This window comes from Lissotriton helveticus, chromosome 9 (genome assembly GCF_964261635.1).
Source record: "Lissotriton helveticus chromosome 9, aLisHel1.1, whole genome shotgun sequence".
Taxonomy (NCBI): Eukaryota; Metazoa; Chordata; class Amphibia; order Caudata; family Salamandridae; genus Lissotriton; species Lissotriton helveticus.
Window position 1 is genome coordinate 121,143,921 of NC_136070.1, and position 13,847 is coordinate 121,157,767.

The following is a 13,847-nucleotide window of genomic DNA, read 5'->3' on the forward strand; positions in this document are numbered from 1 at the left end:
ATGAAAACTTGCTCAACTTTAATCAGGGAAAGATATAATGTGGTTAGGAGACAGCCTAGAGGAGATGAGTAGTGATAGGATATCTAAATAAAAATTTCTGTTACTCTCTTTCTATCTTAATCTGTTGAGGTGCATCTTTCCCAAAAGATCAGGCACTCCACTGTACTAGCAAACATTTTTTTGATAAGGTAACCTCCCAAAGTACACTTCCCCCTAGTGATGGTCTATTAAATAATTGTGTGGGATTTTGTCCTTCAAAAATGTCAACTCCTCTAGCAGTAGCTGATCTTATTTCATGAGATAACATTCTAAAAGGAACATACAAACACGAGTTGACTTAAGGAAATCCTATGAGCTCATGACAACACTAAGAAAACTTTACCAAATGTATCTACTTTGGCAATATATGTTTGTGAAGGTACTTGGTCTGTTTTTAAGAATAATACATCTGTACTTACCTATGTACACTTACCAAGATGATGTTGTAGTAGTTGACATCCTTGAGTTGGCAGTTAAGCAGGACAGTATTTTGTCACTCAATACTATGTCATACGAACCCCTCAGGCATACAAGTTCTTCTGTAATGGGAGTGGATAAACCTAGCGACTCTTCGATACCTACCCAAGCACAGCAGAGAGCGAGTCGAAGGATCTGTGCTGGATGGCCTGGTCATACTCGGCTGGAAAAAGAATGGGAGAAGTAGTGTGATGCAGATTGCAAATAAGTAATCCGAGTCTCTTCATCTTCTTCCTTGTTGTAATCTCTGCTTTGATGAGGGAATAAGATGCCTGCCTTCATCTACACAGTTGAGCCTGATAAAAATTCGCCAGGCCCATTTGAAGTGCAAGATATCCGTTTTATTAAGCCTAGTGAATAATCAAAATAGGTCTTACACTTGAGCGTAGAGGAGAGAATCGGAGTACCAAACTCTAGCGCCCTGCCATCTTTCCCATCCAGCGGATAGAGGGTATCAGATTTGGTCTGCCGCTAAATAGATCATGTAGGCGGTGGAACTGCTAGAGTTCTCTTCTCCTGGTATAACTCTTAGGGTGGAGTAAGAAACTTGTTGGAGTTAGGTGTGTTTGAGAAAAGCTATGGTCACCTGGTGCATGTTCCCGCGAAGTGGATGCACCTCAGCAGAGTAGCGACTTTTTCGAGGAAGTAATGACATTCATTGACTTTTCTCTTGGCCTCTCTTGATGAGCAATGCTTGCTGGGTAATGGATGGGTAGCTAAATGTACCACTGCACGTGGTTATGCGGGCTTATTCCACTTGAGTTGCACTGGTGTGGGGATCAGGCGATCATGTTCTGTCTACCACCAGATTTCTGCAACTGGTCTTATCAAGTATGTATCCAGACTCAAATGAGACTCTTGCGTGCATTAACCAGAGCAAGCAGTACTACATAAAAGGACCCGCAAGTATTATCCAAATTCAAATGTTACTATTTAACAAGCAGTACAAATTAGGCAGGAGGTAAATACACAACTGATGTCAAAGGGCTGCAACAAGTTTGTGATGTACAAATACATCTCGCTTTTTGAGAGCTGTTAAGATGCTGTTTTGAACTAGCAGCAGTTACGGATGAAGAACCTAGGAGGAGTTAAAATGGACAACCATGCTCAGGGTGTCTTTCTTCACTAGCGTTTTGGTCAGGCAAGGGTTTGAGGTGTCCTGACATTTGTGGGTGGTTTACCCTTGCATTGCCTGGTGTGACCGTGTTTGCCGCTTTCATGCTAGTGTTGGTCATGTGTAATAGAGGTGGAGATGATTTGTGCTCTCACAAGTCAGTAATACCAACGCACTGGCCTAGGATGGCACTAGCAGCTCGGCATTAAGATGACACTAGCAGCTAGACACCAGGATGCCACTAGCAGCTAGGCACCATGATGCCACTAGCAGCTAGGCACCATGATGCTACTAGCAGCTAGGCACCAGGATGCCACTAGCAGCTCGGCACCAGGATGCCACTAGCAGCTCGGCACCAGGATGCCACTAGCAGCTCGGCACCAGGATGCCACGTGCAGCTCGGCACCAGGATGCCACCAGCAGCTCGGCACCAGGATGCTACCAGCAGCTCGGCACCAGGATGCCACCAGCAGCTCGGCACCAGGATGCCACCAGCAACTCGGCACCAGGATGCCACCAGCAGCTCGGCACCAGGATGCCACTAGCAGCTCGGCACCAGGATGCCACTAGCAGCTCGGCACCAGGATGCCACTAGCAGCTCGGCACTAGGATGCCACTAGCAGCTCGGCACCAGGATGCCACTAGCAGCTCGGCATCAAGATGACACTAGCAGCCCCTCGACTCGACACCAGGATGCCACTAGCAGCTAGGCACTAGGATGCAGCTAGGCACCAGGATGCCACTAGCAGCTCGGCGCCAGGATGCCACTAGCAGCTCGGCACGAGAATGCTACCAGGATGCCACGAGCAGCTCTGCACCAGGATGCCACGAGCAGCTCTGCACCAGGATGCCACGAGCAGCTCGGCACCAGGATGCCACGAGCAGCTCTGCACCAGGATGCCACGAGCAGCTCGGCACCAGGATGCCACGAGCAGCTCGGCACCAGGATGCCACGAGCAGCTCGGCACCAGGAAACCACGAGCAGCTCGGCACCAGGAAGCCACGAGCAGCTCGGCACCAGGAAGCCACGAGCAGCTCGGCACCAGGAAGCCACGAGCAGCTCGGCACCAGGAAGCCACGAGCAGCTCGGCACCAGGAAGCCACGAGCAGCTCGGCACCAGGAAGCCACGAGCAGCTCGGCACCAGGAAGCCACGAGCAGCTCGGCACCAGGAAGCCACTAGCAGCTCAGGACCAGGAAGCCACTAGCAGCTAGGCACCAGGACACTACTAGCAGCCAGACACCAGCATGAATAGAATAATCAAATAACCCTTCTAAGTCACTATTATCAAAACTACAGGTCGTGCAACACACAGCAGCGCGGTTAATTTGTCATCAACCACCTAGGTCAGCTTTTGCTTCTCTCCTAAAAACTCTTTATTGGCTGCTAGTAAAGAACAGAATAATATTCAAAATGTGCTGCTTACGCTGTAAAGCCCAGTCGGGCAAGGGTCCCGAGTATCTCAGTCGAAGGCTCAAAGGATATCACTCTGCTAGGAATTTGCATTCTAGCGAGAATGAACTACTGTGAGTCCCCCGTATCCGATGATCTAGATGGGGTGGAAGATCCTTTTCATACAACAGCCATTTCATGTCAGCACCTGTCCTGAATACAAGAAATTTAGGAAAGCACTAAAAACTGTTCTGTTTTAACTCCGTATCTAACCTGCTGTATCAACTGTGCGCCGAGATACCTTTGTGGGGGTAATTTGTCCGCGTTATCAAATTAGTTCATTCATGCATAAGGTTTGCAAAATGTACAAGGGGCTACCAAATCCTTGCACCATTCCAGAATATGCCCCTGAACTAGGGCTCACCCCGAGTTGTATATGCCCATTTTTTCAATTTCTCTTGGGCAACCTTATAATTTGTAAAGTCACACACGAGGTAAAAGATGAATAAGTGCCCCAATTTTCCCTCAGCGGGGCAGTTGGAGTGATCACACGCTCACCCCTATGTCCCCTTATTGTAGAGACCGTGCATGTTCTTCTCGTTAAACAGACATTTATCGTCCTTGGACCATCCTCCAGTGACACCAGAAACCTGTGGTTCTTGAAGTGTCTTGGACAGTCGTTACTGCTCCAGCGAAGCAGTAGCAGGTTTTAGGGGGGGAGAATAAAAAAAGATATATGTTCACTTATCTCTCGGCACAACGCTGCAATGCAGCATTGTGATTGGTCTGAGCGCCATGTTTGGGTCTCAGATGGGGAATGGGAACCTGGAGATGTCCTCCACCCAGGCTGTAATGCAGCCTGAATGGAGAACATGCAAAGTGTGCATGAATGTCCCAGAGGACCGACCAAACATTCATGCGCACTTAGGAGGAAGCCACCACTCCTCCCCCCCCCCCCGCCCCCGTCCAGCCCAGCCCCGCCCTACACAACGGCCCCAGCACAGAACAATAAAATGATGATAACATTGCGTTCTTAGCATTTTCTTTTTTCTTTTTTGCCATGCCGAAATGCAGTGGGGCGTCGCTCACCTGCCTTGGCGGAGGAGCCAGCCCTGATCTTGGACCTCTCCCAGGGTCATGAAAAGCAACACTGTGCATGGAGAGAAGACACAGGTGGCAGGAATGGAGTTTGTCAACAGTCATCAAACCTCATGATGTTTTCTAGGCCTGACTTTTTCTGAGCCACATCCTAATAATGCTTCCCAGATGAGGAATTGTTTCCTTGCAGTCCCTGCACCGCCCTCTATCACTGCTCTGTATTAAAAAATTACCTCATCCGAGTAGTTTATTCCCTCCTGATTTGGACGAATGATCATGCACCAGGCTGTTACAAACACAGATGTTTATTGTGACATCATAACAGCAGTTTTTCTTTTGTATCTAATCTGGTGCAGATGGGAGAGGCAAGGGTTCTGGGTTACTCCCCGTTGGGATGCATCATTTTAGTTGAAGAATGCTCCCTGGAAGGTGGTATGGCTACATTTAACCCCTTCGGTGCTCATGACGGAACGGTTCAGTCATGAGCGTTGGTTGGCCTGTGCTCATGACGGAACCGTTCCGTCATGAGTCCATTGGTTCTTTAGAACCTTCAGCACCGCAGCGGAATTCGCGCAGAACTGAAGGGGTTAAGTTTGAAGTACAGAGATAGATTTTCAATGAGCGTAGAGTTTCACGTAAGATTAGATTTTCAGATATGGCATGTTCCTCATAGAAGTTGACATATCATTCACTTGTATGTACACTAGTGCTGCATGGGGAAGAGGGTGACACATCAAAGTGAGTATGTGTGTATATGAATGCGTGTGTGTGTGTGTGTAGGTATGTATGTATGTATATATGTATATCTATATGTGTGTATATATATATATATATATATATCATTAATTTTGAGCGAGTGATATTGTTCATTATTTCCTATTGATGCTAAACTGATTTCTTCCTCTTGATGTAAGTTGAAGACAATGGGCAGTAGACCCAGGGATGTCTACTGCCACAACCCAGTCAAGGGTGACTCACTGGAGTATTCCTGTTCCATCATGGCCGATCAATACTTTCAGGAGAAGTCCTACATTTTGTGCTGAATGCTGTACAGGCGATCTCTAAAGGTAGTCTGATGTAGAATATAGTACTAGCTGTGTTGACGAAGCTTGATTACGTCAATTGTTCACAAGGCACTGATACTAATCATATTCTTCTGTGCGTTATGTGCCTCTTGGGCAAAAGTGACATTGCATAAGTTGGCTATCTTGAAAACAAAGCTGAGGCATTTTATTCAGCTAGGGCACAGAACATTAGGAAATTCCCTAGGCAGGCAAGCTTATGATCTGTCCATTCCCGTTGGATATTGTGTATCTGTTAGAAATGGGGTAGCCAATTCTACTGGGGGGATGGGGGGGTGGGTTGTATGGTGCAGAGCGGGCAGGCCAAACTCCTGAGGACATGTGTGACGCATCCACGCAGGACACACAGACGACACACAAGGCACACCACAAAAAGAGACACAACTCCAGTTTTGGCGAAAAAGAATAACTTGTGTATTGTCTCAAATCACAGTAGTCACAACGCTGCGCCAACTGGCGCCAGGGCAATATATACACGGGGGATTATTTACAGGGTAAATGAAAAAGAAGAAAAAGGTAAGTCCATTAGGGTCAATGTTGCAATTAAAACGTAAGCATTAACATTTAGCATAACACATTAGGTGAAAAGCTATGCGTAGGCATATGAACTCACTGTACCTCATCAGCACAAGCATGAGAACATTGAGGCCTAACTTGAGCAGTAGGCGAAGAACAGCAGGCATTCAGCATAAAATAAACCATTAGGCGTGAAAGCACAGTATGGCTTGCATTAGCTTCTCCTGCAAAAAGGACAATAGGCGTACAAGGCAGATGAACATGGAGGCATGCAGACATTAGACCTAACTCGGGGCATGACAGGTGAACCTAGGGTAGCTTCCTGGGACCACAAGCATGGTCAACACTTTTAAACACAGCAGGCATCATGCATGGCATTAGGCTACACATCACCCTCTTAGCAGAAAGGCCTAGGACAGGGGTAGATGTCCTCCCACCCTTCCCAAATTAACACTGCCCCCAACGATGGCCCTAGGGCGTTGCAGCTGCCCACTGTCCTGCAGGGCAGCTGTGTAGGGTAGCTCAGGCCAGCAGGAAGGATGTGGGAGTCCCTCTTCTGGGGCTCGCTAAATACACAATGGCCCCCAGTGTTGGAGTCCCCTCCCGGGACTCGGTGATGGGAGCACTGTCCAACTCCCACCCCTACATGTCAGTCACAGGGGGGCGGGCACTGGCAGTGTGCCCCGACTCCAGCCCCCCAACTCCCACGCAATGGGGCCCCACTCACCGGGATCCGGGACTCTGCTCCTGCTCTTCTTGCCGGTCTCCCCTGGGCTGCAGGCGCGGGGCTTCCCACCCGGGACCCGCTCCGGGGCCCGGGGCTTGAACAGGCCGCAGGTATTTCACCGTGGAGGGGGAAGGCACAGACAATGTGCCTCGAGGCCCCCCCTCCGCACTCCCCAGACAATCGCGGCACTGTGAGACCCTGACCGGCGGGGTGGGCTCCCGCTCCGGTCTCTCAACACTCCCGGGGCTCCCTCGTCGCTACGGGAGCCCCGCAACGTCACCGCTGGCTTCCGGCAGTTCCTCGCGCCCCACAGCCAAACTGTGCGCGGCTCCTGGGGGGTGTGGCGCCGGCCGCCAATCACAGCGCAGCCGGTGAGGGGGTGCGGCAGCAACAGCAAATCCGTGTGTGGCGGGCAGGGGACGTGACCGGTGACGTGGCCAGCGCCCTAGCCACGTGATACCGCCCTCCTTGGCTTCTAAGGCCTGGCGCGGCCGACTGCGGCACTGCGGGAATACCACGGCGGCCCTCCCCAGGCTTCGGGGGGCCGTGGCGGTGACCTTCAGTGTCGCCTCTTCTGGTCTCAGCGCGGCAAAGTCTGCGCAGACTCCTTAACGTCCCCCGGGCAGCAGCGGTGAGTTCTCCAGCAGCGCTTCACACGCGCTTATGCTCAGGCATGCTAGAAGTGCGGGTGGCCTCCTGTCTTCTGTTTCTCGGCACTCGCTCCTCCGGCCAGCACGCACGCGGGGTAGGCTCCCACCGTGTCTAAAACAGCATAGCATCCTCACGCGGGGTAGGCACCCGCTTTTATTTAAATTAGCACCAGGGGGCAGAATCTTGCGCTGTAGCGCTTAGAAGGCACGGCGCAGGTTATACATGCAGCGCTCAGGAGGCACAGCGCTTCCAGCACACATCGCTTCGGGGTTATGGCACTTAGGGGGGCGGACAGTCCCAACAGCAAGCCTCCGGGGCCCCAGGGTAACGCTCCTCACCTCCTGGGGGTCCAGTCCAGCCCCAATATAGCGCTCTCCTACCACAGTCGCTTTTAGGTGTAGCGCTCGCATGGCGCAAGGTTCCACCAACCTCAGGGACCTAGGATGGCGCTCCTTCCTCAGGGGACAAGCAGCAGAGCAGCAGGCACTATTGAGCAAGGTCAGCAGTCAGTGGGTACTAATCAAGACAGGGCGGTAGGCTTTCACCATCCTCCACTGTAGCGTGGCACTCCTCCTGTACAGCAGCCTGTACTCCTGCAGTGGGGTTTTCACTAGCCCTGGGGGACAGCAGAGGGGTTTTGGTTGGGTGCAGGGTCCAGCACACAGGACCAAGTGGCGGTATCCCCTGGCAGCAGGTCCCCTCACGTTCCTGTCCCTGCTCTGACTGAGCACATGGTGACACAGCCCTCTTATTTATGCGCCCCTCACCCCACCTCCGAGACAGTGCCAGAAGCTTCTAGAAGCCTCTGGGGAACTGGTTCAAACTGGCTCAGGGGGAGGAGTAGAGCACCCTGGGTGCCAGGCTTTCCCTCCAAATGCTGGGATGGCTGGGTACCAAACAACTAGACCGCTAACCCACTGCAGCCAGGTGGCACAACACACAGCCATGGCATCCATTTTAAAAGCGTCATCTCAGTAAGGTGCATGTTTACAATAGGGGTATTACAGGTGCACACACCATTGCGTCACATTTAACATGGCGTCTCACACCACACATGGCCTATACAGTGTTCTTTACAATGGGGGAGACATCCTAAACAGGGGGGTGAAAAGCGAAAAATGTTGGGAAAATGGGCAAAGTCCAACAGTGTTCAAATGCAGTGCAATACGGGTGTCTCTTTTAGAAAGAAAAACATGTCCACTACCACGGCATCCAAGTCTGATTTATTTGGTTTCCAGAGGACTGTGCTAAGTGCTACAACCTGTAAAGCCTCCACCTGAGCACCATTGCATACGTTTTTGCTATACAGCTTCAGCACTAGTTATAAAGCTCATTGTGCTAAGATGGATTCACAGAAAATATTTGTCTGATTTTGGGTGGCAAGGGTATTTGAGGGTGGGTTTTTGGGTGGCAAGTATAATTTTAGGGTTTAGGGTAGATTTAGGTTTTTGGGTGACTAGAATATTTTTAGGGTTAAGGGTGGGTGTGGGTTTTTTGGTGGAAAGAGCAGTTTTAGGGTTTAGGGCAGGTATGGGATTTTGGGTAGCAAGTGTAATTTGTGAGTTTAGGGCGGGTATGGGTAAAAAAACATTAAAGTTGTTGTACTATATTTTACATGCTTTACTTAATCTTGCATTCCCTATGAGTGTTTGTTTTTTTCCTGGATGTTGCTAAGTTTTTTTTCATGCAGCATATGACACTCGTCAAGTGCATAACTTGAATTGAGTCTAATTGAGGCGTTTATAAGAGGCACAATGGAGTTATGACTAAAGGCAATATGAGTTTCTTTGAGTGCCTGTAAGTGGGGAAAAAAGATGTTCAGAATACGTAGTCACCCACTCATTGGCCTCTCTGCAAAGCGCACAGATCAATGGTCAATTATACGAATTGCAGTTGCGATTCGTGGCAAATGTGTGATAGCGTGGCACTCTATGCAAATTGTACTTGATATGTTTAAACTACGTCCCAAAATTATATAGGACTCACCCCTTTCAGCTCCCCCACCCCCCACTTTTTAATTCCACTTAAAGCCCTAGATTGCCTCCCAGTCTAAAGGCTAAATATTACAAACTGAATCCTGGTTTATTTATATTTTACTTTTCACTTACTCTCACGCCATTTTTGCTTTAACCCCTCTCACACAGCCTCACCTCTTGCAAAGCCTCACCTATCGCATCCTTTCCCTGCCCATCTTTCCCTCTTAACTCCTGTCCAAATATCACATTCTTTCCTCCCTCCCAATCGGCAGCTCTGGCCGCAATGCCACATCCTCTTCCCAAAGGAGAGGGTTGGTTACCGCCCACCAGCCGTTGCGCTACTTTAAGGCACATTCCACAGAAGCATGGTCTGCTGTGCAACATATCTTAAAGTAAATAGAAACAAAGCGATAAGACGTGGTCATCGCTGACCGGGCCATAGCGTTTTCTTTTTATTTACTATGAACCTTGCTGCACAGCAGCCTGTGCTGCTGTGCAACATCTTTTAACAATATTGACTAAGCCAATAGGTCTTGCATAGGTGAAACCTATTGGAATGCCAGTGTTTGTTAATTTCACCTTTTAGGTGAAAGAGTTCTCCGATGTTTTGAGATGATGAAATTTGTATGGTTTGTGTAGCGCTGAGTTGTGACAATAGGTCCACTTCGCAGCACTATTTATTTGTCATAATTGTAATCTTTGCAGTCTTCCGCCAATGAGCAGAAAGATATTGGTTGACATGGAAGGGCAGCCAAAAGTGAATCATTGGTGCTGGTCTTTAAAGGAGAGTGAAAGGATTTTGTTGAGGCCTTGTTTTGGAGTTTGAAGTGGTCGCTATAATTTCCGGGTAAAGAGTGAATTCCTCTTTGAGACTCGTCAGATTTACTTTGAACAATTACAAGTTAAGATGGCCTCTAAAATCTGTATTTGGAATGTATGACGGAATTCCGTATGTGTTATTCACGCATGCCTTACGAACTCCGTCATTTGAACAAATGCGTCTTTAGCACGCATTTGTTATGCACGCAAGTTTTTTTAACAGCTTTTCTTAGGGGGATATTGGAATAGTTTAATTTACTATTCCAACTCCAGTCTGCACAACAATAGGGAAGGTGTTGGACTTTAATTCCAACACCACTCCACCAATGCGCACCCCTTAAGCAAGTCGTTGTAACTGCTTACGTGCAGAACGAATGCGTACTAAAGTCTCATTCGTTCTGTTGCCGGTGCTGTGAAGGCACAGGGTGAATCTGGCTTCGTCCTAAAGGACGTTTGCCCTGTATTTGGTGTGTTCTAGAGTTTGACGTCCAGGATCCGAGTTCTTTTCTTCCCTCTTTGAAATGAGTATGGTTTGTGCACTCAGGTTGGCGTGACTTGACCTCAAGTTTTGACTTGGGTAGTTCAGCACCTGCTTCCGTAAGTACTCCTAGAGCCTCTCGTGTCCTGAAAATAATGCAAAATAATTCCAACCATTAGCTTATGATAAAGAGGAAAGAACAGGTAAGCATCTTTTTATTTTGGAATGATTAACCACTGTGATCGATCTTTTACCGCGTACAGCCAGATTCCGCCTCTGATTGTTCGTACTGTGTTTTAAGGCAAACCAAGTCAAAGCTAAGCAGAATCAATTTTTGGGATGATCTGTGGATCAGGCTAGCCACTGAACATCCACTGATATCGGTTCGAAATCCCACCCCTGCCTTCCCACTAACAGGAAAATGCAGTCTCTTTGAAACTGAGTTGTGCTTATTAAACATTTGATTATTAAAGTTGTTAATAAAGAGATCAGACTAATGAGCAATTCTAGCTTCAATCAAAACAGTTGATTTTTTGTATCTACCGTAGGCATGACAATCGGAGCCTGATTTACTGGCTGTTAACCATACTATTGCCTAGATCCTACATAGACCTTCCACTACCTTTCCCAGAAGAGCTGATTTTTTTTTAGGTCTGGCTTGACAGTGCACTTATCTACCAAACCTATTGTCACTTCTTTCAAATGTACTTTCAGTAGGCTTTGGCTCCACACTAAGAAGTATTTCTCTCTTCTCTTCCTTTTGGTGTATTATTGTGTATTTGCCTCCTGTTGATTGCTTAAATTAGGAATATAAAGTAACCTTTTGTTATTTTGTTTAGTTTTTTTTCTTTGTAGCAGTATTTTTCTATATTTTCTGCAAGACTCAAAACGCAATCCAGGCCTTTTGAAGTTCCCATCATTTATCCCAAAACACTGCTTGTGTCCTGAACTCAGGCACCTATATTTTAGAAACATGTATTAGGACCTATTTATATAAATGTCTCAAAACAGAAATCTGCGTTTGTGTGTCAACATAATAAGCTGCAAGCTATATTACATGTTATTGTGATTTAGTTTTTGATTAGTTCCTTAAAGGGCAAGCTTAGGTGGCATGTTGTTGGTGCCAGTCTCACTGCAAACAGGGATTTCCAAATTTTTCTGCAAATGTAAGAGATAATTTGAATCAGTGAAGGCTTTTGCAAGACTATGAATATGTGAAATAGGAACAGCAAGTGGCCAGATGCAGCAGGCAACCCCAAGAAGGGCAAGGAGGATCTCTTCTCATTGGCCAAGACAGAATGTAGATCGATGCTGATCAAGAAGATTGTGAAACTCTTAAATGGCACTGCCATTGCATTTAGTGGTTTATGAATCTGTCTTACAGGTTGCTAGGAGCTGAGGTCAGTCAACCATGTACTACATGCATGGCTATCTGCATGGAGAAATTTGTGTCATGGCTCCAGCAAAACGAATATTAGCAAACTTACCTTTATCATTCTCTAAAAAGAGGATCAGGAACTGCACACAATGAAGCATATTTCAAACATTGAAGGAGTGACCTCTTATGGACTTCTGGGCTTGAAGAAAAGAGAATGGGAAAGGTGTCCGACTCTGCTGGAGTGATTCCTGTTCCCTAAGTGCGGTCCCTGAGGTCCTGGGAGCCTTAAAAGTAACCAAGAGGCGCTGCTCTAGAAACTCTGTCAAGTTGGGGCTTAAAACATTTTTGAACTTCGATGACCTCTGGAGCGTCAAGTGGGACCTAGCGGCAAAGGTATCTAATTTCAATACGACTTTTTCAACTACTTTTTCAGGTTTGCCCTGTTGGAGGATTTTGAGCCCCATAAAAAGGACTTCAGTCCAACCATAGTAATTTTGATTTGGCGAAGGTGCAAAAATTATCCATGCAAGGACTTCATCGGCTGCAAAATATCAATTTCTCCTCCTCCTGAGCTTTTCCCGGCTATACCAATAGCTTCAGTGGCAGTTGATGCAGCAGCTGTCTGGCTTGGAGAGGACTTTGACCAATACAACTTGCAGCCTTGCTCACCGGAGGATTTTAAAGTACATTTCAGAGACTAAGTCAGAAGGTAAAAATCTTTGACTGGGATGATCCTGCTTGGTTTATCTGACCCCTGCTCCATCGCACAGTGAGACTGAAATCATGCCTAGGTCCCCGGTTAACCGTGAACAGTGGCTGTTGATTGGTGCTTTTCTTATTTTGAAGACATTTTGGCTTAAATCTTCCAAAATGTATATCTTCAGTCACCTTTATTAGATTTTTGTTGTTTGGTGTCAATTCGCTTATGACATTTTTCTATTTTCTATAAATTGGAGTAGAATTTTTATTGTGTTGTGTTTTTGACGTTTTAATTGTTTTGGTACTTCTAAGAGCTTTGTACTATTTTCTTTAAGTTGGACCTGTCTGCTCTGTGCCATAGCTACCAGGAGTTGAGCTCCAGTTTAAATTATTGAGACCTTTGCCTGACGCGGTATCAACTTTATTACCTGTGGTCGACTACTATCCACTCCAAGTAATACTTCACGTTCTTACATTTAGCTCCAGCACATAGAATTTGTTTTGTAGCCTTTGGGTCAATGGGAACAGTGGAAAGATCAAAGAAAGGAGTGGCGATGGAAAAAAAGATCAGGGCAGCCTGTGCTTCATGGGAAGGTTACTTTCTTGTATTTATTATGCGTACATTTCTCCTTGCATTTTGCAGTATAAAAAGTCAATTTTGTGTTTGAGTGAAGGAGTGTATTTTGAACAAAAGATCTCATAGAGGCATAACTCAGAAATGTATTAAAAATGGCAATATTTAGTCTTCATGGAGGGGACTACATGTGTATGTGCAAGTATGTTGTATTTTGCATTTTTTTTAGTGCGGCCTAGGTGGTGATTTGTACTGACCCTAAAATGCTTCACCTAGTGTTGGGCCCTTTATATACATGTTTCTTGACATATTACTTTTTTTATACTGTAGGGGCCTTCTGAAGGACCTGCTTAAACTAACCAACGACTTCCACCATGGCGGACCTAATGCTAGAGAGTAGCAGCTGCGTGGACTGGCAGAACCGCTGTCTAGCACTAGAGACACAACTCTTCAAATTTCGACTGCAAGCCACCAAGATCCGAGAGCTTCTGGCGGAAAAGGTAAGACCAAGGAGCTGGCTTACCATAATCAATGTTGACAATGACACGAATGATCATACCATTGTCTAATAGCAGATGAGTGAAGTAGTTCCTAGAAAGACAAGTCCAAGCAGTTTTTGTTTCGAACGTTTGGAAGCATATTAAAGTAAGAGGGGCTGATATTTGTGACTTGGAAGCTATCCAGAAGGGGGTAGTTTTCCACTAAAGGAGCCAGTGATTCATTTGTGAATTCCTTTTGTGAGACACAACTCCAGTTGATAGTTCTGCTGAAAGCACCATACTCTTCTTGTCGCATCTGGTTTAGTTTCTCCTTTTGTAATTCCATGG

The 13,847-nt window shown here is 46.9% G+C and overlaps 1 protein-coding gene and 1 long non-coding RNA gene across 3 annotated transcripts in view; one reads left to right on the forward strand and one right to left on the reverse strand.

Annotated features, from left to right (window-relative positions):
• LOC144780992 (uncharacterized) overlaps positions 1 to 7,805 on the reverse strand; it is a 330,868-nt gene extending 323,063 nt beyond the window's left edge. Inside the window, exon 1 of the long non-coding RNA XR_013600855.1 lies at positions 6,446 to 7,805. This is a non-coding gene — a long non-coding RNA (uncharacterized LOC144780992). The remainder of the gene's footprint in view (positions 1 to 6,445) is intronic.
• The window catches only part of PLEKHH1 (pleckstrin homology, MyTH4 and FERM domain containing H1), a 375,057-nt gene that overhangs the window by 59,839 nt on the left and 301,371 nt on the right, over positions 1 to 13,847 (forward strand). For both annotated transcript variants that reach the window (XM_078659588.1, XM_078659589.1), the window contains exon 2: positions 13,351 to 13,520. In XM_078659588.1, coding sequence (XP_078515714.1) covers positions 13,395 to 13,520 — 126 coding nt within the window. In that variant the 5' untranslated portion in view covers positions 13,351 to 13,394. The remainder of the gene's footprint in view (positions 1 to 13,350; positions 13,521 to 13,847) is intronic.